General features: G+C 36.9%; 1 protein-coding gene across 2 annotated transcripts; it reads left to right on the top strand.

Moving 5' to 3' along the window:
* Nucleotides 1-6,275: 6,275 nt before the first annotated feature.
* Nucleotides 6,276-21,518, top strand: LOC139115497 (uncharacterized). 2 transcript variants are annotated; one of them, XM_070677634.1, is made up of 13 exons: nucleotides 6,276-6,636; nucleotides 12,545-12,645; nucleotides 13,384-13,529; nucleotides 13,732-13,843; nucleotides 14,458-14,582; nucleotides 14,901-15,010; nucleotides 15,423-15,742; nucleotides 16,440-16,570; nucleotides 18,111-18,314; nucleotides 18,658-18,805; nucleotides 19,066-19,355; nucleotides 19,891-20,088; nucleotides 20,827-21,518. In XM_070677634.1, coding segments are annotated over exons 5-10 (837 nt in total). In that variant the 5' UTR covers nucleotides 6,276-6,636; nucleotides 12,545-12,645; nucleotides 13,384-13,529; nucleotides 13,732-13,843; nucleotides 14,458-14,511; the 3' UTR covers nucleotides 18,659-18,805; nucleotides 19,066-19,355; nucleotides 19,891-20,088; nucleotides 20,827-21,518. The 2 variants fall into 2 exon arrangements, with proteins under 2 accessions (XP_070533735.1, XP_070533733.1); XM_070677632.1 differs by having other exon boundaries at nucleotides 19,891-21,518.
* The last annotated feature ends 2,079 nt before the right edge of the window (nucleotides 21,519-23,597 follow it).

Genomic DNA, 23,597 nt, shown 5'->3' with positions numbered 1-23,597 from the left:
ACTTTTATGCACATTGGGAATTACGTTTTTACTAGCGGAATACAGACTGTCAATAATATCATTATAGAACTTTGAAATAATTTCAACGTGTGATTTATCACTGCAATGTACATTCTTACAACTTAAAGCATTTGTAGGAACGGATATGTTACAGAGAAGCCTTTCAGAGATATCGGAATAAACCTTGCGCTGGTGATCATTAACCTTTGACCATTTCACGTGTTTTCAGCTTTATCATCAAGACCACTATTACAATCAAATGATGGAAGTACAGTAAAATCGCAATTTATACTGAGTGGAAAGTGATCTGATGACATTGCGTCATATAAAATAGACATAGATGTAATACACTGATGAGCTCCATAAGTAGAGATACAGTGGTCTAACCAAGATGTAGTACCATGAACATCACTGACGAAAGTGAAGGAGTTTTCATTTAACAAAACCTTGTCAGAGGTGACATAATTGTAATCACAACAAAAACTTTCAAGAGTTTTACCGAAAAGAGTATTGTGATCAGCGTTCCAATCACCAATTACCATAGTGTTATGGCAATCACTGGATTGAACTATTGAATGGATTTTTGCCAAATACTCTGTGAATACATCATGATTCTCCCTACTACAAGTAGGCAAATAAACACACAAAATGAGAAGTTTACATTCACCTCTATTTAGTTCAACACCAATGATTCTGTTATCTTGAAAAGATCTTACTTTTATGGCATAACCTATAGATTTTCGCCATAAGATCGCAACACCGCCATACGGTCTTCCAACTAACAATCGTTCACTCGTATCAACAGGCGACTCACCGTAACAATCGAAATCTTTATGGACAGATGACAGAAAAGAAATATTGTCCTTTGTCAGCCAGTGTTCCTGTAACAAACAAATGTCATGTATTTCACATATATCTCTGACAGCATTGAAAGAATTCCTGACCGAACGACAATTGTATGAAGCAATGCGAAGAGCTCTCATGTTAGTATTTACGGGGTTGATAATACTTGCGAATCAAAACGCCTTCTGGCCATCCTTCCGGATTCAAGAGTGACGAAAAGTTAGGTGAATTAACAGACACACGGAACGAAGCATACGTGTTATATTTTGTTGTCATAATAAAATGATCTACAGTAAACAGTAAGGCAGTTTGGTTAAAGTTCGTTTAAATTGCATATTTTACAAGTTAGCAGGAAGTGTACAATGAAAATAGAGTTCCATTAATAGACTAACATAAGCAACTGAAATAATGACTTTAATACTAAAGAGATTATTTAAAATACAAAGAATTGCAAATTCAAAGTTCAGCTACTATACCAGGTAACATAAAGAATCGAGTACAAATCACTTGAAAATGCAATGTATAACTTAAGTAAGGTATATATAATTTGTCTGAACGTTGAGGATCAATTGATAACTGGAATTTTGTGTACGTTAAAAGGGTGGTGTAATAGCAATGACCGATAGGCATCCCTAGACTGCAGCAATATCAACTTCTGTGGCAAATTCCTCAGACCATCCGATCACACAGGACCATTGTAACACATATGGATCACTGGCACTGGCATTAATAGCCAAATGTGGAGAGAAACAACAAACAACTATACGTCCTGTACGCCTACCTCATCATATAACAATACGGATAGTTTTCAATCGGATTCGAACCCACAACATACGGCATCAGTCGCCTAGCTGAGAGGCCAGAGACAGAACCAGTCGGCTAAATCTCCACTCCCAAAAAAGAGTGGTTTAATAGCCGGCTAAGTTGTTACATTTTTCTGACTGAGACCGCTCAACACGTTGTAGAGTTCGTGAAGCACTCACGCACGCATGCTCACTATCATACATCGCACATACACACTACATCGAAGCGAAGAAACGAATTTCATCGCTTTAACTGGGCGAACGATAACCTCGGGGACAATTCTGTCCACCAAAAAAGTACAACAACACTTCATCAATGAACAACACTTCAAAGAAAGAGAGATGCCTCGTTTGCATACAAGTCCAAAGTATAAACCAATATAAGGGGTGATTCTGACGTACCAGAAAATAAACTCACCTAAAACAGAAAAGTTAGGCACCTTAATTTTCATTGCCGTTGGACCTTATGAGTGGGTAAACCTATAATCATTCAGCAATGGGTTTGTCTTTAAACTTTGCAAAGCTGCTTCGTTAAGATTTTCTTCCGATTCATGTATTATCTTTAGCATAGCATCGATGCCAGTTATCAAGAATTCATACTGTCCATTTCGATATCGACATTGCCAACGTTCTCTTTTCCAAAATACTCATTCTTATCATTGTAAGTTTATTCGACATCAGTCCGTAAATTGGTAAGCCGGCTGGAACTTAACCACTGTTCTGCTTCATCTTTCATGAGCGAACCGCTAGCATAACTAACGTTGGCTGGCTGGCCGTAACTGTTCTAGGATTACATACATTCCAAACTCCAGTCATTTCTGTAGACAACCACTCTGTCGTCCAGTGTTTCTTCGAAGCATGATGTTAGTAGCAACATTAATAGTGTCGAATCGCTTACCTCGAACGTCCACGTCTGCAACTCGGCCTCATCTCTCTCGGTCATGGTTCATCTCCATCCGTTGATCTGCATCTTCGATGAGCCGCTACATATCAGCATATGATCATGCTGCTGTTTTAGTGGTACTTAAGCTGGTTTGCCATCCCTTGTTCTTGTCGCTGATTGATTTTACTACCAGCTCTCAGGTAATGCTGTAGCCTCCATAAATGTAATAATCTCCATAAATGTAATATTAACCACAGTTTTGATAAAATCAATTACAAAGGTAATAAAACAGCCAACCAATATTGTAACAATTCGGACCCACAAATGTAACCATAAATGTAATAAAACTCAACCATAAATGTAAACAACTTGAACTTGTATATATGATCATTTGCTTGTCAATGCCCCAAGTAAATAATAAACTTTAATAAGTCTAGTGTAATGTCACTGCATAATTTCCTGAAACTTTGTTTCCTTTCCGAAAAATAGAATAGAATACTTTGAGAACATTATCAGAAAATGGCGAGGTACCGATCAAACCGTGAAAGGAAGTGGAACAGCAGGTCAGGACACTAATGGTGACATCAGTACTAAGGAAGCGTCAAATCAGCTCGTCAACCAGTGATGCCACACAGTTTACAACAGACGACTCAGAATAAAAAACGGAGAAATATACAACATAATAACAGAAACTTACGACCAATACATTTATGTTTCAATCTAGTAAACATAATAGAACACTACCTTGAACACAGTAGAACAAAATTAGCATCCCAAGTGAAGGAACAAACTTCAAGTTGGACAACATAGGAATACTGTCATTACTGATAATCTATCAATTATTCCACACAATTTATCCACTGAAGATGAATTTGAGGCGACTGATGAAGAAAGCATGGCAAAATTTTCGAAAAACAGCGTTAAAGGATCACAATGTATACATTCTGTCTCTCCAATCTTGAGTAGAGACTGCACTGACACGCTGATTCCAGCAGTGTCTCGTCGTGGCAAGTCAGTTCTACACACAAGAAAGCGAAACGTAAAGAACACTTTCAAAATACACAAAACACACTAAACGCAAACAATTAAGATAAGAAAATAGTGTGGAGTGCATTTCTTGTATTACATAAATAAATATTTATGGAGATTTTTACATTTATGGGGGTTACAAATGGTGCTACAACTACTCCAGAGACTCAACGATTTGTTGCGCTTGTAGTTAGGGGAATACTAGTTGAGGAATCAGTCTGGATGGTAATGCTTTCAGGAACTGAAGGTGACACACCAACAACAACGCGTTGGTTGTAAGCACCACCAAAAACAGTTTGTGTCAAATCTCTCAATTAAAGTCTCCGTTAGTGGTAATACAATCAGCGCCCCATACAATCCATCTGTTCTCTGCCTGCAAAGATGGGAGTTGTATGGTAGTTGTGCATGTCACAAATGATCTTATGATGACAATTCACGAGCATGAATAGTACAACTTCGTATGCCTTGGATGGATTGAGTACCTGCTGTGTCGCCATTGCCCGATTAATCTGCTGGAAACGGTTAGTTCATAGGTAATCTCTACTTTTGTCTGTGACTCTTTCAACATCAGTTTTGAATGCTCTTGTGAAGTGTGTACCTCTGCTTCAAGAAGTTCGCATTTTTCTGAGCAAAAATTCTAAACCATTGCTTATATATCAACATAAATATTTTATGTGTAATGAAGGCGAAAGCTGTTTGCATGTTTCATGTGATTTTCTTTTTAGGTTTCTTTCTAACCCTCCCTTAACACTGCGCCCATTTTTGCTGGCAGCAACGGATAGATTGTATGGGGCACTGAGTGTATTACCCTGTACTACTGAGTAAGAGCTGCAAGATAGAAAGTGTAAGTGTCACCTTTTGATTCGGAAAAGGTTGAATTTGCATGATGATGATCATTATCAACACCATCATTAGTATCATCATACAAACTGTGGAGACTCTATGTTGATTATTGTCTCAATAGGTTAAGACACCATGGGAACCAGACATGTCGGTAAATTTATGTGATATACTTGGATGACAGACACATCTCTACACATAAACAAATAAATACTGGGAGCGATGCAAAGGTAGATATCACTTGACTAATTTCTCTATGTGTCTTTGGACATACATTTCTTTGGTGATGGCAAGAATAGATTAGGTTTGAAGACTTGGCTTTGACTCCTTATACTAATATACATAATTTCGTGATTAGAAATTATTAGATTTTAGAAGAGAGGGTATTTTTGATAGTTTATGGTGAACGTAAAATGGTGTGGTGCTTATAAATTATTTGTCGTGTAAAGTAAAGTTCAATACCCTTTTAATACAAAACACACCCCTAGGCCATGCCTATTGATATAAGAGGTAACTTGGTCTGTTCATGTATCCTGTATGTGCACTTATAGCTATTTGAATATTAGGAGTTTTGTGACGATGCATAGCTCATTTGCATATTTAATGAACTTTCCCAATTAGGGATTAATATTGGGATTGATTTGACTAAAGAAAACGAATCTTTATTTGTTCATTAAAGATAGTTTTGATTAAGTATAAAAAGTATATATATATTGTAATAGTATCATATACTGATTTAGAAGACTGAAAATGGATAACAACAGTAATTTGTTTCAATGTTACCAATTTCAAAAGAGTAAGACTGACGAGTAGTGTTATGACTTTGGGTCAGCGGGGTAAAGGGAATGCTGCAGAGCTACGGGCTTGGTAAAGTTCGGGAACAGTAAGGAGTTTGCAATGAAACAGTTTTTCTTCGGCTTTGCAGACAAAAATGTTGAAGCTATAACTGTATCCGACCCTTTAAAGAGAGCAGTCATCACAACTATACTTTATTTTTATAGATAAAACTGTTTTCAGACATGCTGTTTGCACCTTTAGAACATCAGCCCTGTCCTGTAGATTAAGACAGAACGTTTATGTTACATTCCATGACCAGATAGAGTAGGTGAGGTTTGCTGTTCAGGGTCCATTGAGGACGAGTAAGTCTTTTTACTCGTACGTCCGAAGTATATGGACTTGAGAATCAAACATATTCTCTACTACTATTTCGAGCCTCATACCATGTCGTGTATTAGTTCAAAATACTTCTCTCATCTCAGAATACGGTCACATTGAGTGAACTGAGTAAACGTACATTTCTAGCAACAAAATGTAGGAGAGAGCTTACCATAGATGAGTAATCATATCTGTAGTGAAACATTTGCTATAATTGTGGTTTCAGTATTTCTTATAAACCAGTGCTTGTTTATTTGTTCATAAGTTTATTTTTTCTGGATGATATTAAGTATTTGACTAGCCATTTGTATCTTATTTTCCATTACAGTTTGTACATTTTGGCAAGAGGCCATACGTACTAAAATAAACTGAACTATATGAACTTTATACGTATATAACACTTCCCTATTCTAATTTCATTGTTGAGCGTTTTTAATCTCAAAGTCCGTCATAGCTATGTAAACATTCAGGAAAATACATCCAATATCCGCACTCCAACATGAGTATAAACGTAAACAGCCTAGTTCAACAAATCACCGACTGCAACGCCTGAAGAGTTTTTGAAGGATTTTCGAAACTATAAATCTTAATTATTATATTACAAAGGGTGCGAAGTGTTAAAATTGGTGGAAAGTGTGAAATGTTACTACTTTCGCTTCTGTATGCAAATTAAGGCAAGTTATGTGGGTCAAACATCTCTGTCCACAGCACCATGCGGCATTGTGGGTAGACATCCTGTATCAGGTTGATATTGGAAGCATTGCAGTGGTGCGATCGCATTCTAGTCTTTCACTTCGCAAAGTCAAAATATGACGCCCTTGACAGCTTTCTTCTTCTCAGTATCATCGTGCTTTTTCCTTATGACGGCTGGGCAGTTGTTACAACCGAATGGAGACTGCAATGACCGAGGAAATATTTGTGAATACAAATAGAAAGTTGAACATCGAGACACCATGGTAACGTACAATGAGACTACGGGGTCTGGTTTGCCTATATTCCGATATGGTAATTCATTTTACAAGAGAAATAGATATCAAAAGCCGACGACCTCATGTAATAAGAGAGACCCACTGACTGATTTAGGTAAGCTGAAATGCGGTATGTCTTTGGTCGCGGCAAGACTTAGGTAGAACTAACTCGTGTTTAACCTAAAGGCTTGTATTTTCACTTCTATCAAAGTATTGACCCAGAATACATCTTGGATTTATTTCGTTCGCGTTTTGAAAGGCTTTTTACAACAAATTTCATTTTCTGTAATTTGGCAATGGCTGTAAATATTTGGCAGTATCTATTATGGCCTTAAATATTTGTAAAGATTGTCAAACATCATAAATGCAGATGATTGAATGCAAAGGACGTGTGTATACGATGCGTCAAAGAGTGTTGAACTTTTACACCCTTGGAGGAAATTGAACAGAAGTTTTAATTTTTCTCAAGTAAAACGAAAGTCAAGAGACAGTAACGGTTATAGTATGGCCATAAAAAGAATGTCCAGCATGTGTAAATATCATAAAGAGCCCAAGTCACTATGATTTAGTCACAGTCCCTCCACACACGGACTGTGATTTAATGTGTCTTTTTAGATTGGCTAAGCCTATCTAAATTAATACCTCCAGGGCTGGAGACTGTTTCCAGCGAAGCCATTTACTAAGAGATTGACATCTTTATCACAAAAACAAAACTATGTAAAGAATTGAAAACTATTATTCGAATGGTCTACATGGTTTGGATTTGAGCAATTAATATATGATTATTTCAACGTATCAATTCTTCATTTCCCCTCATTAGATCCCACGCACTAGATGTTGGTTATGATTTGAACATGTCATTTTCCAATGTTCCTGTTTCACAAAACAAAAAGTTATGATGATATTAAGCTCTTTCACTGTAGTTTCCCTAGATGTGAAATGACGAATAATCTGAGCCAATCACAGTTTCACGATTCTTGTCTTATTTTCCTGTTTACCCTTTTTTTCTGTGCTTACTTTCCCCATGTTACTCTAGGCTCTTGTTCGGCTGATTGAAGCCCTCTGTTAAGTTGTTCATACTGCTATCCCTCCATTCCGTAGGCAACGTATGAAATCTCTGAGCATGTGTACCTATCAGAGATTATATAAACAATTCTCAAACAGTATACTTTCTTCATGATATTCCAGATGTACAAGGCACTTGCTGATTGTTCACTTATACTAAGAGGAAAACAAATTTATTAAAACAATGCATATTATATTCATTGAGGTAATCCATGCATGTACCCCAATAACACTGGGGAATACTATCTCTACTGAGAATAAGTAATTACGTCATAATTGTTCCTTTGTGTCTTTGAGCAGCGGTGGCTTCTGTTTAAGCTTTCCCCGGAAACATGAGTTTCTGTATGGAAAACAAACTTCCCTCATGTTGGTTCAATCAATTAAGACTTTAGTTCTGCAATCACTATATTGGCAGTAATACTTATTTAAAATATTGTCGTCAACAAGTCTCGAAATAATGTGCAAAGAAGAATCGAAATGCTTTACCGTAAATTAAATTGAATTATGAATGGTTATTGATCAGCACGTACCAAGTCGACAGAAGCTTATATCAAAAGTTTTGTGTTTCCAACCTAAGTATGAATGTTCAACCCACAATAAAAGTAGGCACTGATATGGAGATTGCAAAATTAACCGGTCGCTAGTTACCAAAGTATGTACATATGCAATTAACTGCCTGCCTAAGTCCTCCTGAGGTCAACATTGTAATACATTAACTTTACTCTATAATTGTTGATGCCCCACTCACTCTTTTCGGCATAACACAAAGTACAGCATGAGTTCCATTTCTCTAAAAATATTATATAATTTGGTTTATTTACACGATTTGAGAAAAAAAAAGTCAGTTACATGACACCTGAACTCGAAAGGGAGAACATAACAAAGTAGAGGGTAAATGGGGAGTCGGGAAGTAGCTTACAGCTAGTCTAGCCCAAACCCCGTCATGGTAGCTTGTTTGCTTAATATACCAAAGTATGCGGGAGACAATCGACAAAAACTTACAGTAAAATCTCTTATTAGCACTTAAGGCTATTGTCTGGGCTATTTAAAACACTAACCGTGTAGTACCTTGTTTTCAGATTTTGTCATCTTTTTGTTGCAGTAGATGGTAAAATGCAGTGCAGGGGAAAAACCGGATATTCGGTTGGCATGGCGACAATTTCAGGGTTAAAAATATGAGGAAATTTGTGGCAAAGATATCTATTGAACGAAAAGTCATACAACAACCGAATTTTTCTGTAGCATTCAGATGTATATGTATTACAATATGAACCTAAATCTATGACTGTATAACATTGTCAATATAAATTAAATCATAGTCATCTCGGTAAGATTGAAAAATTAATAAATTCACAACTTTCCGTCAAGTTTCTACTATGACATGATTGGATGACCTTGTTTTTTGAAGTTTATTTTGTAAAGTATTTAATTTCACATATGTTGGCTGATTTTCATTGCATTCCAACCATTCTTTCAAGAGTTATTAGTGTCACAAGAAACGAATGCAGTACAAAACACAATTGTTAGGAGTATTGGATTGAAATGTTTACAACATAAAGGTGATACTCATACTTCATGCAAAGTTTACGACCTCAAAATAGGGTATTCGACAAGTTTAAATTGTCAGTTAGAATTCTATTTACAAAAGCCTGGTTGTAATTGCTTTCTAAGTGAAAAATGAACTGTTAATTATCAAAAAAACATTGATTTTATAATCAGCATGATAATGAAATTCATGTGAGATTCTTTACTTGTTATGTATATGGACACCATAACGTCTAATATGGTTTGTTTTCTGGTTTAATTGCTATACCTGAATGAAAAATCTTCATATGCCTTACAGTAATATCCACACAAAATATAAAACAGAATCATTTGTTGCACATTTCTTCCCGATTACTCATTGATCTGGCTTTTTTAGACTGCAATTAGTCTCAATCTCACAATTTCCACAACGCCATATTTTTACCTCTGAAAAGCTGCTTCAATAAGCAAGCAAATGGTCACTACTTCATACATGATGCCATAACTCAACAAAGTTTTTAGGCAACCAAAAATAGCGATTTACCTGTTTTGAATATATAATTAGACTAAATAAAATTTGACCAGGGGTCAGTGGGAAAAAAAACGCGATTTTTCTCGATTTTAGTTAATATTTTTGAAGAATGATATAGCTTATTTGAAAGTATACATGTCGAGGGTGACAATGAAGGAAAAAAATAAAATTTGATTTTTTGAGCATTTTGACCGTCATTAGCCCAGACGATGGCCTTAAGGTTGAACACGCCTCGGGGACAGATAGTCGGACTCTCAAATTTCTACAATTCTTTTCTTATCTACCACTTGTGGGGGGTGCTCTTGGAGAAAGAAAAACTTTCACCGGCTTAGTTTTTCGAAAATCCAAATTTAATTCCTCCCATAGAGTTAACATAGGAATGGCGGCCATTTTGAATTTCAAATATCGCAAATGTTGGGTAATTTGTTTCGCTAGTTCCAAACTTTGCACGGTGACCCCAATTTTTATTGTTGATTTGGTAAGAGAATGGTTGAAAGTTTCATTCAGGAAAGTTTGAGCAAAAGATTAAGTCTTTCACTTTCGAGGCACATACTACCTTAATACAGTTGACATGTAGACAACCAGCACATTATGAAATCAAGTGGTGGTATATTAGTAGAATGAGACAATAACCTCGATTTATGGACACTGGCACTAGCTAAATAAGGAACTCAGCATAATTATAATGACTATGTGCTCCAAATTACTGGATGCGCACGTCACACCACTTCTGCTAGGTTAAGAGCAAATAAAAACCGGAAAATGGAAAAAAGATTAATTTTCTGGATACGGGAATTAACCGTTCAAACAGGATGTTGTTTTGTTAGCGTCTGTAGCTTAGCAACAACATACATAAATCGTGGTCATAAAGGAGGTCATACTCCTCCTTTTGATAAAGCGGTTTACAATGTAGATTGCAAATCAAAGTATATAACATCTAGTTGATACGAGGCACAGTAGAAATTGACAGGGAGGGATATAATTCCTTAGTACGGCTTGCACAACACAGTGCTCTAAGCTTGTATCTGAGAGTATTACTGTCTTGCTCCAAGGACTTGCCAAATGACCTCTCTTTCAATATTATATATTAAGCGTCCATTGCTGCAGTGGTATGTGTGCGTTACCAAAAGAACTTATCACCTTGGCAACCAATCAATCGAAAGGTTGAGACAAATAGCTTACAATAGGAAAAAAACGACAACCCACAACCTCCTAGAGAAATTAAGAAGAGAGGATAGTTTTGATAGTTTATCGTGAACGTAAAATGGTGTGGTGTTTAGAAATATTTGCTGTGTAAAGTAAAGTTAAATACCTTTTTCAAACTAAAGGAACACCACTGGGCCCTGCTTATTAACATAAGAGGTAACTTGGTCTGTTCATGTACCCTGTATGTGCACTTATAGCTACTTGAATATTACTACGATATCATAAAAACATCATAATTCATAAAATACGAAAGAGGGGGTGTAATAACATTCCCTAGATGCTACGAATGTGATTTTAACGAATGAATGTTTCTGTTGAACATACCTTGAATAATAGCCAGGTCGTGCAACATTCAATCCACAGTGCGTTCACCGCAGATACGCAACCTGACTATGATGACGCTCTACCTCAAATTGGGCTTTGGACAGATCAACACATAAGCGATCACTGTAGTATTATATCCACTTAGTTTTGGCATTATGCCCCTCAATGGGTGCAAAGAGGAATATAAATTTTTCAATAACCCAAACGGGATTCGAACCCCCACACACTCACGGCAACATCGCCTAGCTGCTAGGCCTCACACAAAACCAGTCGGCCACTGCTTCCAACCCAAAAGAGTTGGTCACAGTAACCGACTTAGATGTTTCAATTCTGTGCACGACCGAGCAACACGGTATGCGTGGAGTAGACGACACACAGACACAGTACACACAAAGTACACACACATATAGTAATCGGAAAAGCACGAAGCTTTTTACTGAGCTATCAGACAGACTCGGGGACAAGTAAATATCCACCAGCAGAACTGTCCACTCAGGTTAAAGAAATATAAATGCGCTTCGATCAGGGTGCCTGGAAACAGTCATTCCTACGGAACGCCCCTTCCTATGGTAGATGTATAATAATTTTTTATAAGCAGTTTGCCCTTTTTTAAATTCGGAAATTTGCCATTCGTGTAGGGTTACAGTTAATGGTTCAAAGAACTAAAAGCTGCAGTAGGCTACTGTCTTTTAGTATTCAAAGAACTAAAAGCTGCAGAAGGCTACTGTCTTTTAGTATTCAACATGTCCGTTTTCATTGCGCACACGTTTAGGGAGGGAATTGATTTTACACATAGGCCCACATCCCTCCACCCTGGAGGGGCTGTAATAGATCATAACAGATTCACTATCTTTTGCAAGGATTTAAAATGTTACACTTAATTTCATTGGTATGATGTGGAAAAGATAATGTACTGATAATGATCATGGAGAAGAGGAATTAAGTCACTTTGTAAACAGCACAGGGAATTTGGTTTCGAAGATAGTGATTATGGAGATGATTTACAAATTGCTAATTATAATTTTGCTATTTTGATCATTTCATTAACTCTCCTTCTACAATTAAGAAGTGCAAGGATATTTTCTATTTCTATGGTTTAAATTATTGCGAAAAGAAAGCATTTTACAGAACCTAGCTATTTTCTATATCGATGAAAACGGCGACATGAAGTTTCCTGCATAAGCGAGGCATGTTACGTCGACAGCCAAAAACTTCTATTCGCCCCAGTGCTCAGATGGCAAACAAATTTAGTTTTGTTTTCTATAGGACTGGCTTAAAACATTGTATCCTAAATTTTCGAGGGCAGATTTCACCAAAAATTGGTTTATGGACTGCATATTGGAGGCATATGTTTTTATCGATAATTTTTCAGAAAAACAGAAAGTGATTACGGGAGATGGAACTTACCGATCAGCTATAGTTATCAATGGTCAGCTACCTGGTCCTCCCATCATTGTCAAAAATGGTACACAGGTATGTAATTTTCAGTAAATTCTAGCAACCTTTCCATCTCTGTTTGTACGAGGGAGGCGCACTTCCTGTAATACATTCAAAACTTTGAAAACGTAGAAAGTGCATAGCACGCTTGGAATGGCGAGTTGCTTGGAATAACAACTCATTTATATATATACGAGCCATTCATAAAAGACGGAAACATAACCTTTTACGCCAAATTTGGAATCTTGCTGCAAAGATCACATAACGTAAACGGATCAATAGTAATGACTGGTGTTTGTAAATTGTTTAATAATTCTTGCGCTTTTTTTACATAGACAGTTAACCTTTATCATTTGATAATCACTATTTTTATCAATTTGGTTTCGGCTAAGGGAAGGTATTTGGCAATATCGCCACATTGATTCAAAAGCGTTAGCAATTGAAAGTAGCTATCGGCAATTTATCAAGCCTTTCTGTTTTGCTCTCATTTATGTATTGTTTGGTAAATATTGCCTTTAAGATTGCTCAAATCTAAAACAGGTTCACGTTGAAACTTTTTCACGTTAGCTTCTTTTTTTTCAAAATTAGCAAGTCTTCTAATAGGTTTAGATCATGATTAAATTGGATGGAATGAAGTCTATTATATAATCCCTACGCGAGATACACATTATTTGAACCTAGAACAACATTGATATGAATGTAAATGATAACTGACACAATTGTAAGAGATGATATAGACAGATAAGTTAAGGAGGGGTTTGGTTCATTTCAAAGGTTGTTGTGCACGTGACCAATGATCTTATGATGGAAGGCATCACAATTCACTGGCATGGAATGGTACAACGCAATACACCTTGGATGGATGGAGTGGCTGGTGTGTCACATTGCCCTATAAACCCTGGAGAAACATTTACTTACAGGTAAACTCGCTTTCCTGACCTTTGCCTTCCTTGAATTGTTTTGCTTCATCACTATTAAATGCTTTGACACTGTAGTTTCCCTATGATCAGTTGTATAAAATTTTACATGTACCCAAAATAAATTAACCAAAATACGCGTCCATGAACATTTTTTTTCAAATTGGGTAAAACTACACCTGTGTTGTTGTGATTTTCGTTTCAGGTTTCTTGCTACCCCTCCCGGAACACATTGGTACCACTCCATCTTGGAACACAGAGAACTGATGGATTGTATGGAGCATTGATTGTGCTACAGCGCCGAGGAGACTGTGAAGGTACTACAGTTTGAACGACTAAATCGCAGGAGGAGGAATGATGGTCACCTTTTGTTCTTTGATTAGCTTTGTCGTTAATCACCATAACTATTATGTGCTATCGTCATCGTTACCATCATCATCATCATCATCATCATCAAATCACCACAATCACCACCACCATCACCACCACCATCATAATCATCATCATCATCATCATCATCATCATCATCATCATCATTTTCTTCTTTCAAGAAACCGTCAGGCTTTCTCCACATGTCACCAGTGATCTCTCTTGTCTCATCTCGGCTTTAATTAGTCATTGCAAGTATTCCTCTTGATGCTATTACTCAATTCCAGTTGCTTTTCCTGTACATCATTGATCATCAGATGTCACCACCCCAAATACTCCCATTTGTTCTCCTGTTTAGCATCACTTTGCTTCTTGTTGCCATATTCTTACTTTCACTGGTGTCAGGTCTGAATTTCGCTTCAGCGTGATCATTTCCTATGTACATGTATTTCAAACATCAAACGTTCATTTGAAGTTAAACTTTTCTTCATCATCATCATCGTCGTCGCCGTCTAACCGTCATCATGAGCATTATGATAAATGCTTGTAATTACGTTCATAGGTTAAGAGACCTAAACGAGAGACCATAGATCCAGACTTTGCCGGCGAATTTATAATGACTCTTCATGACTGGATGAAAGACCCTTCTCTCGATATAAACAACAAAATACTGTGGGAAATGCAAAGGTAGATATGACTCACCTGCGGGTGACCACAAGCAACATATTGCATACCATAGATATTTGTTTAGGTCATATAAACAACATTTGGTTCTATGATTTACTGCCCACATGCATGGCGGCAAGGGAAAATATAACTACATCATTTGTCCAAAGGAACGAGACCCTAGTCTGATTTCGTCGCTACTCTCTCTCTCTCTCTCTCTCTCTCTCTCTCTCTCTCTCTCTCTCTCTCTCTCTCTCTCTCATACTGACAGAAACACAGAACAACGTCTTTCAAAACGTTTGGTCATCTCAATGTACTCATTCTCAATTTTTACTCAAGGTTTTATCCTGGTTACAATGTAACATCACCCTGCTTTTATCAAACAAAGCAATTGGATGGAACAGGAATTGGAGTCAGCCCTTTCTTGGTCTGGATTAATAAATGGCAAGGTAACGTTGAAATTATAGAGCGTTAAATCTCTGTCAATATCCTTTGTTAACGTTGTAACATAATCGTGTGACGATGTATTAAGTTTTGTAAACTCTACTAGTAAAATTGTTTTTAGGGGGTTCAAATCATGGTTTCTAATAAAATGTTTTGTCGGTTTTGATATCAGTAATCGAAATATGAAAACATTTAACATAATCAATGTATGTCTCACAATAAATAAATCTATTGCAAAATTAATTTATATGCTTTATAACTGCTCAATGAGCTGCACAAAATACCACTGAAGACTAGTCATAATGAGACATCTCTCACTGTATGAACGTTTATAATGTTTGCATAAACGTTCTGTTCAATTTGTTCCTTCTCGAGTTTCAGATACTTGACTATGTAATGTTTATCTTTCTTACTTAGGTTTAATTTATCGATATGATCGATATGGAAGAGAACTCGTTGAAAATGAGTTAATCCCGATGGAAATATTCACCGTCAAACGTCCATTCGCATACCGTTTTCGTGTCATCAATGCTGCTATGATCTACGCCTTTAGTCTGTCTATCGACAGCCACAAGCTTCACGTGATCGCTTCAGACGGTAACAAGATCCGCATGGTTATTGCTGATGAGCTCATCATAAATTCCGGTGAGCGATTTGATTTCTACATTGAGACCAATGAACTTACAAACAACTTTTGGATTCGTGCTAAAACTCTTGAAACAACTGACATCAGAGGTGTAAGTATAACTTTTCCCTATAAATTGTTCTTGAAGGTAAATATTCTTATGTATATTTAGTTTTCTTCCCTTGATCTTCTTCCCAAAGAGTGTTCAAGTAATGTTCCAGTCCTAGATCTGCAACTATAATGCATTGTGTACATAACCGTCACTGTTAAATGAAGTCAATTCCACATTAAAGTTCAGTTGTCAACAATATCGGTTTCAGACTGTGTTGACAAGTCGCCAGCCAGTTCAGCAATATCAGAGTAGAAAACGAAACGTTATTCCAGAGAGGTTACGGTCAGCATATCTGTTCTTGAAATGCAACGTCACTTGACAATTTTCTTTCAACTAATGATGACGTCGTCATTCTTTAATAGTTTCTCATACATACATGATAACTCCATCGAAACCTTCTAGTATCAATTCATACCAATCATTATGGATCTAAATTGAAAGTATAGCTATATAGTAAACGTCCCGTTTTTGATTTTCAAAATCTGGCCTTTCTTTGTTTGTCCATACATTTGTAGACTGGATTTTACAGCTGTATTAGAAACTTTATTATTCAAAAAATGGAGTATGGAGCGCGTATTATATACAATATCTCTAGTTCCTTGTCAATGTGTTTGTAGCTCCAGTAGTGCCAAGATTCAACCTAAGTATACGACACATTTCGTGAAGTTTATAATAATTATTCTTTACACTTATTTAGACCACTGTATATCCAGGACACGTAAAAGCAATTTTACACTATGAAGAGGCACCCGCGGGAAAATGGCCGACAACCACAGAAACTCGATGTACTGGAACCAGTCATTGTGTAGTATTGAATTGTCCTTTCGGGTAAGGAGCTAGTTACTTGAGCTTTAAATGTGAAACTTTTTTATAGACGTAAAGAGACTTACCTGCCGCAGCAAAGTTATAAACCGCAATGGTATATGGTTTGAATGATCAGCAAAATGGTGTGTTTAGCTTTCCATCTCCTATCATGGCACGATTGCAACAATTTTCATCAATTTGGTATCCGAGTACGTTGTTTCAGCACCTCGCCAGCCTGAGACTCCCAGATTTGAAGAACTCTGGATTTTTTATACTGAATCTGAGGACCTCATTTCACCTCAGTCAAATTAGTAATTGAGACATTCAGCATGTCGTGTCGAAATATCTGGAATTATTCACATCATTAATTTTAGACCGTTTACATAGTTCAAGACCAAAGGAGAGACTTTGAAAACAGCAAAACAAAACTTACTATAAATAATACCGTCGACTAATGTAGAAAGCCCCCTGGTACTCTGAGAGATTTTTTGATACACGTAATCAATATGCAGATGATATTACTCAAAATAGCGCGAGCCGGGAAAATTGGCAAAAAAATATTACAGACTAATCACTTGGAAAAATTATTTATGGCATTTATGACATATACTTGATACTTATCTTTTGGAAACGATCATTCCAAACATGAAGTCGAAAATGGTAAATGATTCGCCATCGGATTCGAACTCACAATGCATGACACCGAGTCGCGTAGCGAAGACATCATAGTTAAACTTATCCGTTCCTAATGTCTATCGTTGCGAAAGATCCTGAGACTGACGACAAGTGATGATTTAGAACTTGAACGTTTTTATTGAATACGGAACCATGGCTGGGCCCAGCCAATGATATATCAATCTGCCTGTGAGTGTTGCCGCTCGAGTCGGTGCTAGTTAGTCTGTACTGAGTGTGTCCTGCCTCGGTCACTCCACAAGGGAGTGACCGTGGTCCTGAGTGTCCCAGTTAGTGTCCTAGTTTCGTGAGTCGGTGTCCTGAGTGAATGTCCCTACCTATAGGTTAGTCAGTCCATTTATACAGCATCTTGGCTATGTCGGATACCGACGCCATAAAGAATACAATAAGATGACATACAATACTTTGATTTCTACCGACGTTAGAAAAGAAAGTACAACTTATCACTTGCCCAAGCATGTCATTCTACAATTCTTTTGTTTCAAACCCACGCCATGAATAAATTAAAATGATAATAACAGCTCAATATTACAAGTGATTGAAATACAATGGGGTATTACGCAGAATACCTCCATAAGGGCTATGTTACCAGGTAGATTTTAAAATTTGTGAACGAGTAAGACCATATCGTCGATGCCGTGCTGGTATTTCATGGCGCCAGCATTGTTAGAGTCCAAACAAAGAAGAGTTGCAGCTTGATCAATCGCGTCCAAGGACGCTAATGTATTGGGAGTGTGAAATATTAATTTCTTATGCGCCAATTTGGAAGATCATGACACTAACTTGAGGCTATGGGTTTTTGTAAGCTTATGCGGCGCTTCATCTTCAATTTTGCTCTATACTCACTAGTATCTGTTTTAATATATTCCAGGAACTTTCCACCTGATCGATATAGAGACTGCATACCAATTGCCAATGCAAAAGCACCAGATAGCCAGCCCCCTCCACCATCGATCCCTAAAATCAACGACAGTAATGCTGAACAACTGTTCATTAACTTCCACTTTGCGGGGACTGTTTCCAGACGGTCATCTGTCATGGCAGACGTTTCATTCCACCATCCACGCCACCCATGGTTCGCACTTTATTCTAACTTCTTTGTTTTCTATTTCATACTTCAACTATGTACAACCTACCTTGCCAAGTGTGAGATTATGGACTTTGTAGACGACTTGACAAGTTATCTCTATAGCCTTTTCATGGTATCATCCAATGAAAAGATTTCTCATATCTAAATACATATTATTATTTTATTTTATATTATTTTATGAAATTGTTTGCCAAATTATTAACTTGGTGCAGTTTGGCGGAAGGCAGTGTATTGGTGTTCATATTTAAAGAATTTATTGAAATGATAGACTATATCTTTCACATGGAAAAGTAGGATAATAGTAATTTCATTTCGATTTTTTGAAAAGACACTGCCTGGTGGAAAATATGAGGACTACATGACGATGTGTAACGAGACTGAGTGTGCTAAACGACACTGTAGTTGTACCCATTTCATTGAAATCAAGACTGGCAAAGTGGTTCAGATCGTCCTCTACAACATGGTACAATATTCAGGTATGTAAACCTGCACAAGGAAGTCACCGATAATCCTACGGTACGTTCCCTTCATGATGCACTTTCAAGACCTTCAACAATACACATGAAAGCATCGTCCCAAGTGTTAATTATTATTGAGACTGTATCGATCAATGTATGCCGGAATGAGGTCGAAATTAGTCCCATGAAATCCGTGAAGAGCTGAAACTTTTAGGCACATTGTTTTCATATCGAAGTCGGTATGGCATATCAATGTCCATATATTCTGTTACTTTCAGGCGAAGGAATACGAGGAACGCCTCATCCTGTACATCTCCATGGCCACCACTTCTATGTCTTAAAGACCGGTTACGCCCAATATAATGCCAATGCCAATGGGTTATACACTGGTGACAACCAAGATATCGACTGTGGAGAGGATGACGTTGTAACTCTGGTAAATGGCGTAACACCAGCTGGGGAGGAGACAATATCCCTGGTTTGAATCTTGTAAACCCTCCGATGAAAGATACAGTTATAGTACCCGTTGGTGGATATGTTGTCATCAGATATGTGGCAGATAATCCGGGTATGTTCGCTTGACATCAGGACAGCCAATCACTAGTTATTTAATAGATTGTTTAAAGGATAAGAATGGATACGTAAGTGAGTTCATAGAAAAGTGATACTTATATTTTCCATTGATAATGAATATGACAAGTGATGATAGATACGACTGTCTGGACTCTACGAGACTCGAATATATTTTGTTAGGAATGTGAACTATATACAAATCTAACCTTGGGATAGCCAACAGCTCCAAAGTTAAGTTGTCGCAAGCTTAGGCAATAATGTTCCTTAAACTATGTACTTTCAACCCTTTGAAAATAGCAAATTTGACGAAGGCCCTGACATTCCTCCCATGCTACGACTGAGAAACTCGCTAGGTTAGCACATTGCAAAATCAACTTTGATATCCTCTTTCCATTGAGGCAAAGTGGTAATTTGGTCAAATTAGAGCATGTGACCACATTCTCCCAGTAGAATGTGTCAAACTTTTCGCCGTCACAAACCACTTTTTACGTAATGTTCACATCCTTGTCATTCCTTATCGCTTTGCAAAGGCTGGTGGTTTGTACACTGTCACATCGAAATACACCAAGTTGAAGGAATGGCCCTGATGATCAAAGAGGGTAATGACAGTGAAATGAAGACTCCACGAGGAACTTCAAAACATGTGGTGACTTTACCTGGTCAGCAGAAGAGTTCAACGAGAAAATTGGAAACTCTGGGGATAAGACTGGACATTAAACGCGTCTTAGGTTAGAAAAACCATAATAGTATTCAAATGGTTTTTGGTCTTTTAACAAATCCATACAAATTAATTGGTGATATTAGATTACTAGGCGCCCCCTGCGAACTTATTTATAGTCATACTGCTTACCAACTTTTATGTTGTTAAAGAAGAAACAACGAAAGTACCGGGGACTTACTTACAGTCAGACGTCTGCTATAAAATGGGATTGAATATTTATTTATCAAAAATGGAGAGTGAATATAAACTTCTGACTAAAGATCAGTATATCTACATAAATATTTTCCTAGTTCATCAGTCCTCTTTATCATTACTTGTTGCTATATTTACAATATGGATGGCTGTCTTCATTATCTACCCCGGGCCATTGGAATTGTAAATATACTTTACAGAAATCTTACAAAAAGTTAAATGATACTCTAAAAGGTGAACAGATCCATATCAAAAATGAACAAAGAATTCAATTCTACAGTGATTTTGAACCTGTTTCAATATTTCAGTATCTTAACAACAGAAAAAACAATTCGAAACTGTGAATTAATTCCTCCCCGTATTCGTAATACTATTTCATCATTTATAGAGTCCAAAAAAAGTATTACAGTAAGGCTAAAAAAATAAAAGATAGGGGAGATTTTTAACATGATTTGTATATGTTCTGCTTATAGCGCTCTTTCTAAAACTTTTACTTACACCTATTGAAAGCAAGCAAGCTCGATAACAAAACTTCATGTAAATTACATTTCAGTGTCTGCAGACATGAAGACAAACGCTGGATTAACCCTAGTACTTATCGTGCTCTTTGATCTTTATTGAATCATGGGTAACAACTTTTAGGAATGTTGATTTCGACACTAAGACTTCATATAAAACGGTATCTTCACTTGCGGTTGACCTCACCAGCCTTACATCAATTTTACACATGCTAGTCAAGATATAAATCACCACGTCTTTTAATTGTTACATATTTGGGTGTAATTGCCTTTGCGGATCCCTTACTCAGAAATATGGAATTCTATTTCCATAATTTCGGAAGAAGATAACTTACATTGATTTTTTTTTTAGTGCACGATCGATTAGAAAACGAGCGTAGCAAAACAAAATATTTTGATTGCGAGATTCGCAGAGGAAAGAAGCGGCAATTTTGTGTATTTCAACTGAGAATCGCTATATCAATATGTTTTGCGTATGAAATCACTGTCTCGCAACAAGCTCAATAACTATTTATACACAGTTCGTTCATTTTGAACTGCCATCAGAGGTCTTGACTATTAAGAAACGGTCACCTGAAGAGTCTCCCAATACACATAAATTACCGATTACAAATTGATCGCTGTTAGTTTAGACGCCCGACAATATTACGAATGTGCTGTTAGAGAATAGTAAAACTATTGTATATTATGAATTAATTGAGTGAAATAAATTGCATATCAATACGAATATATACGTGTAAAGTGTCTTCCAAGTTAATATGTAAAGCATGCTTTCTACAATACCTTTGCACAGTGTTATGGGGAGGGGGCTGATGACTGGGCTTGAACTGAAACTTTGACTTACTTTGGCCACTGTCAGTGAAAGGCGTAAGCTCCCAGTAAATCAACAGAGGCAGGTGCAAAATTGTACACAGTAGATAGATTCCTTCTGCGTTTCGACCGTTGAGACCACAACTTTCATATAGAGAGCACATCGTACAGATCACATACTTGTGAACCATTATAAGTAGTATGCAATTGTGTAGTCTATCAGTGGGCCTTAATACTTCTGCTTCATGACGGGCACATTTTTCTCAGCAAAAAACCTGATTCATTGCTTATCAACATAAATATTTTATGCTGTAATGAAGGCGAAAGCTATGTGCATGTTTCATGTGATTTTCTTTTTAAGTTTCCTTCTAACCCTAGCCTCCCTTAGCACAGCGCCCATTTTTGCAGGTAGCAAACGGATAGATTGTATGGGGCACTGAGTGCATTACCCTGTACTACGCACGGAGACTGTAAGTAAGAGAATTTGACAAAACTTAGTAGCTGAAAGATAAAAAGTGTTATTAGAAGGGTAGTCTCCTCTTGATTCGGAATAGGTTTAATTTGTATGATGATGATCATTATCAACACCATCATGAGTATCATCATGCAAACTGTGGAGACCTCTATGTTGATTATTATCTCGATAGGCTAAGGACACCATGGGAACGAGACGATGTTGTTAAATTTATGATTACTCTTGGATGAGAGACACATCTCTTGATATAAACAATTGAATACTGGGGGGATGTAAAGGTAGATACCACTTGAGTAATTTCTCTATGTGTCTTTGGACATACATTCTCTTTGGTGATAGTTTTGAAGACTTGGCTTTGACTCCCTATCATAATATACATAATTTCGTGATTAGAAATCATATATCCTAAGAATATTAGAATCATGTCTGCTTAATCTGTAAATAGCTGTTAGCCAATGAACCATATGGTAGATTTCAAGGTCATGTTGGAGTTTTGTGACGATGGCATACTCATTTGCATATTTAATGAACTTTCCAATAAGGGATACATATCCGGATTGATTTGACTAAAGAAAACGAATCTTCATTTTGTACATTAAAGACAGGTATGATTAAGAATAAAAGTATAAATATATTGTCATATTACCATATACAGATTCGTAATACTGGAAATGGATAATAACAGTAATTGTTTCAATATTACGAATTTCAAATGAGTAAGACTGACGAGTAGTGTTATGACTTTGGGTCAGCGGGGTAAAGGGAATGCTGCAGAGCTACGGGCTTGGTAAAGTTCGGGAACAGTAAGGAGTTTGCAATGAAACAGTTTTTCTTCGGCTTTGCAGACAGAGGTGTTGAAGCTATAACTGTATCCGACCCTTTTAAAACAGCTGTCATCAGAACTTACTTTATTTCATAGATAAACCTGTTTTCAGACATGCTGTTTGCACCTTTAGAACATCAGCCCTGTCCCTGTAGATTAAGACAGAATATTTCGGTTACATTTCTTGACTGGATAGAGTGTGTGAGGTTTGCTGTTCAGGGTCTATTGAGGACGAGTGAGTCTTTTTACTCGTACGACCGAAGTATATGGACTTGAGAGTCAAACATAGTTTCTCTACTATTTCGAGCCTTATGCCACATCACATATTAATTCAAAATACTTCTCTCATCTCAGAATACGGTAATATTGAGTAAACTGAGTAAACGTTCATTTCTAGCGACAAAATGTAGGAGAGAACTTACCATAGATGAGAAATCATATCTGTAGTGAAATATTTTCTTAAAATTGTGGTTTCAGTTCTTCTTATAAACAAGTGCTTGTTCATTTGGTTATAAGTTTCTTTTTTCCTTGATGATTTTTAATATTTGACTAGCCATTTCTATCTCATTTTCATTATAGATTTGTACATTTTGGCCGAAGGCCATACGTACTAAAATAAACTGAATTATATTGTTGTATTTGGCTTACAACAGTAGAGGCTCACTGACATACATTTGGCTGTCGCTCGACGCAACCGG

This window comes from Ptychodera flava, chromosome 17 (assembly GCF_041260155.1).
Source record: "Ptychodera flava strain L36383 chromosome 17, AS_Pfla_20210202, whole genome shotgun sequence".
Classification (NCBI taxonomy): domain Eukaryota; kingdom Metazoa; phylum Hemichordata; class Enteropneusta; family Ptychoderidae; genus Ptychodera; species Ptychodera flava.
The sequence above is the reverse complement of the archived record's forward strand: the minus strand, read 5'-3'. Positions and strand labels throughout refer to the sequence as shown.

Coding starts and splice junctions, on each gene's coding strand:
- LOC139115497 (XM_070677634.1), top strand. CDS start 14,512: ATGACTCTTCATGACTGGATGAAAGACCCTTCTCTCGATATAAACAAC. Junction 14,583..14,900: donor ATACTGTGGGAAATGCAAAG/GTAGATATGACT, acceptor TTTTTACTCAAG/GTTTTATCCTGGTTACAATG. Junction 15,011..15,422: donor CTGGATTAATAAATGGCAAG/GTAACGTTGAAA, acceptor TTTCTTACTTAG/GTTTAATTTATCGATATGAT.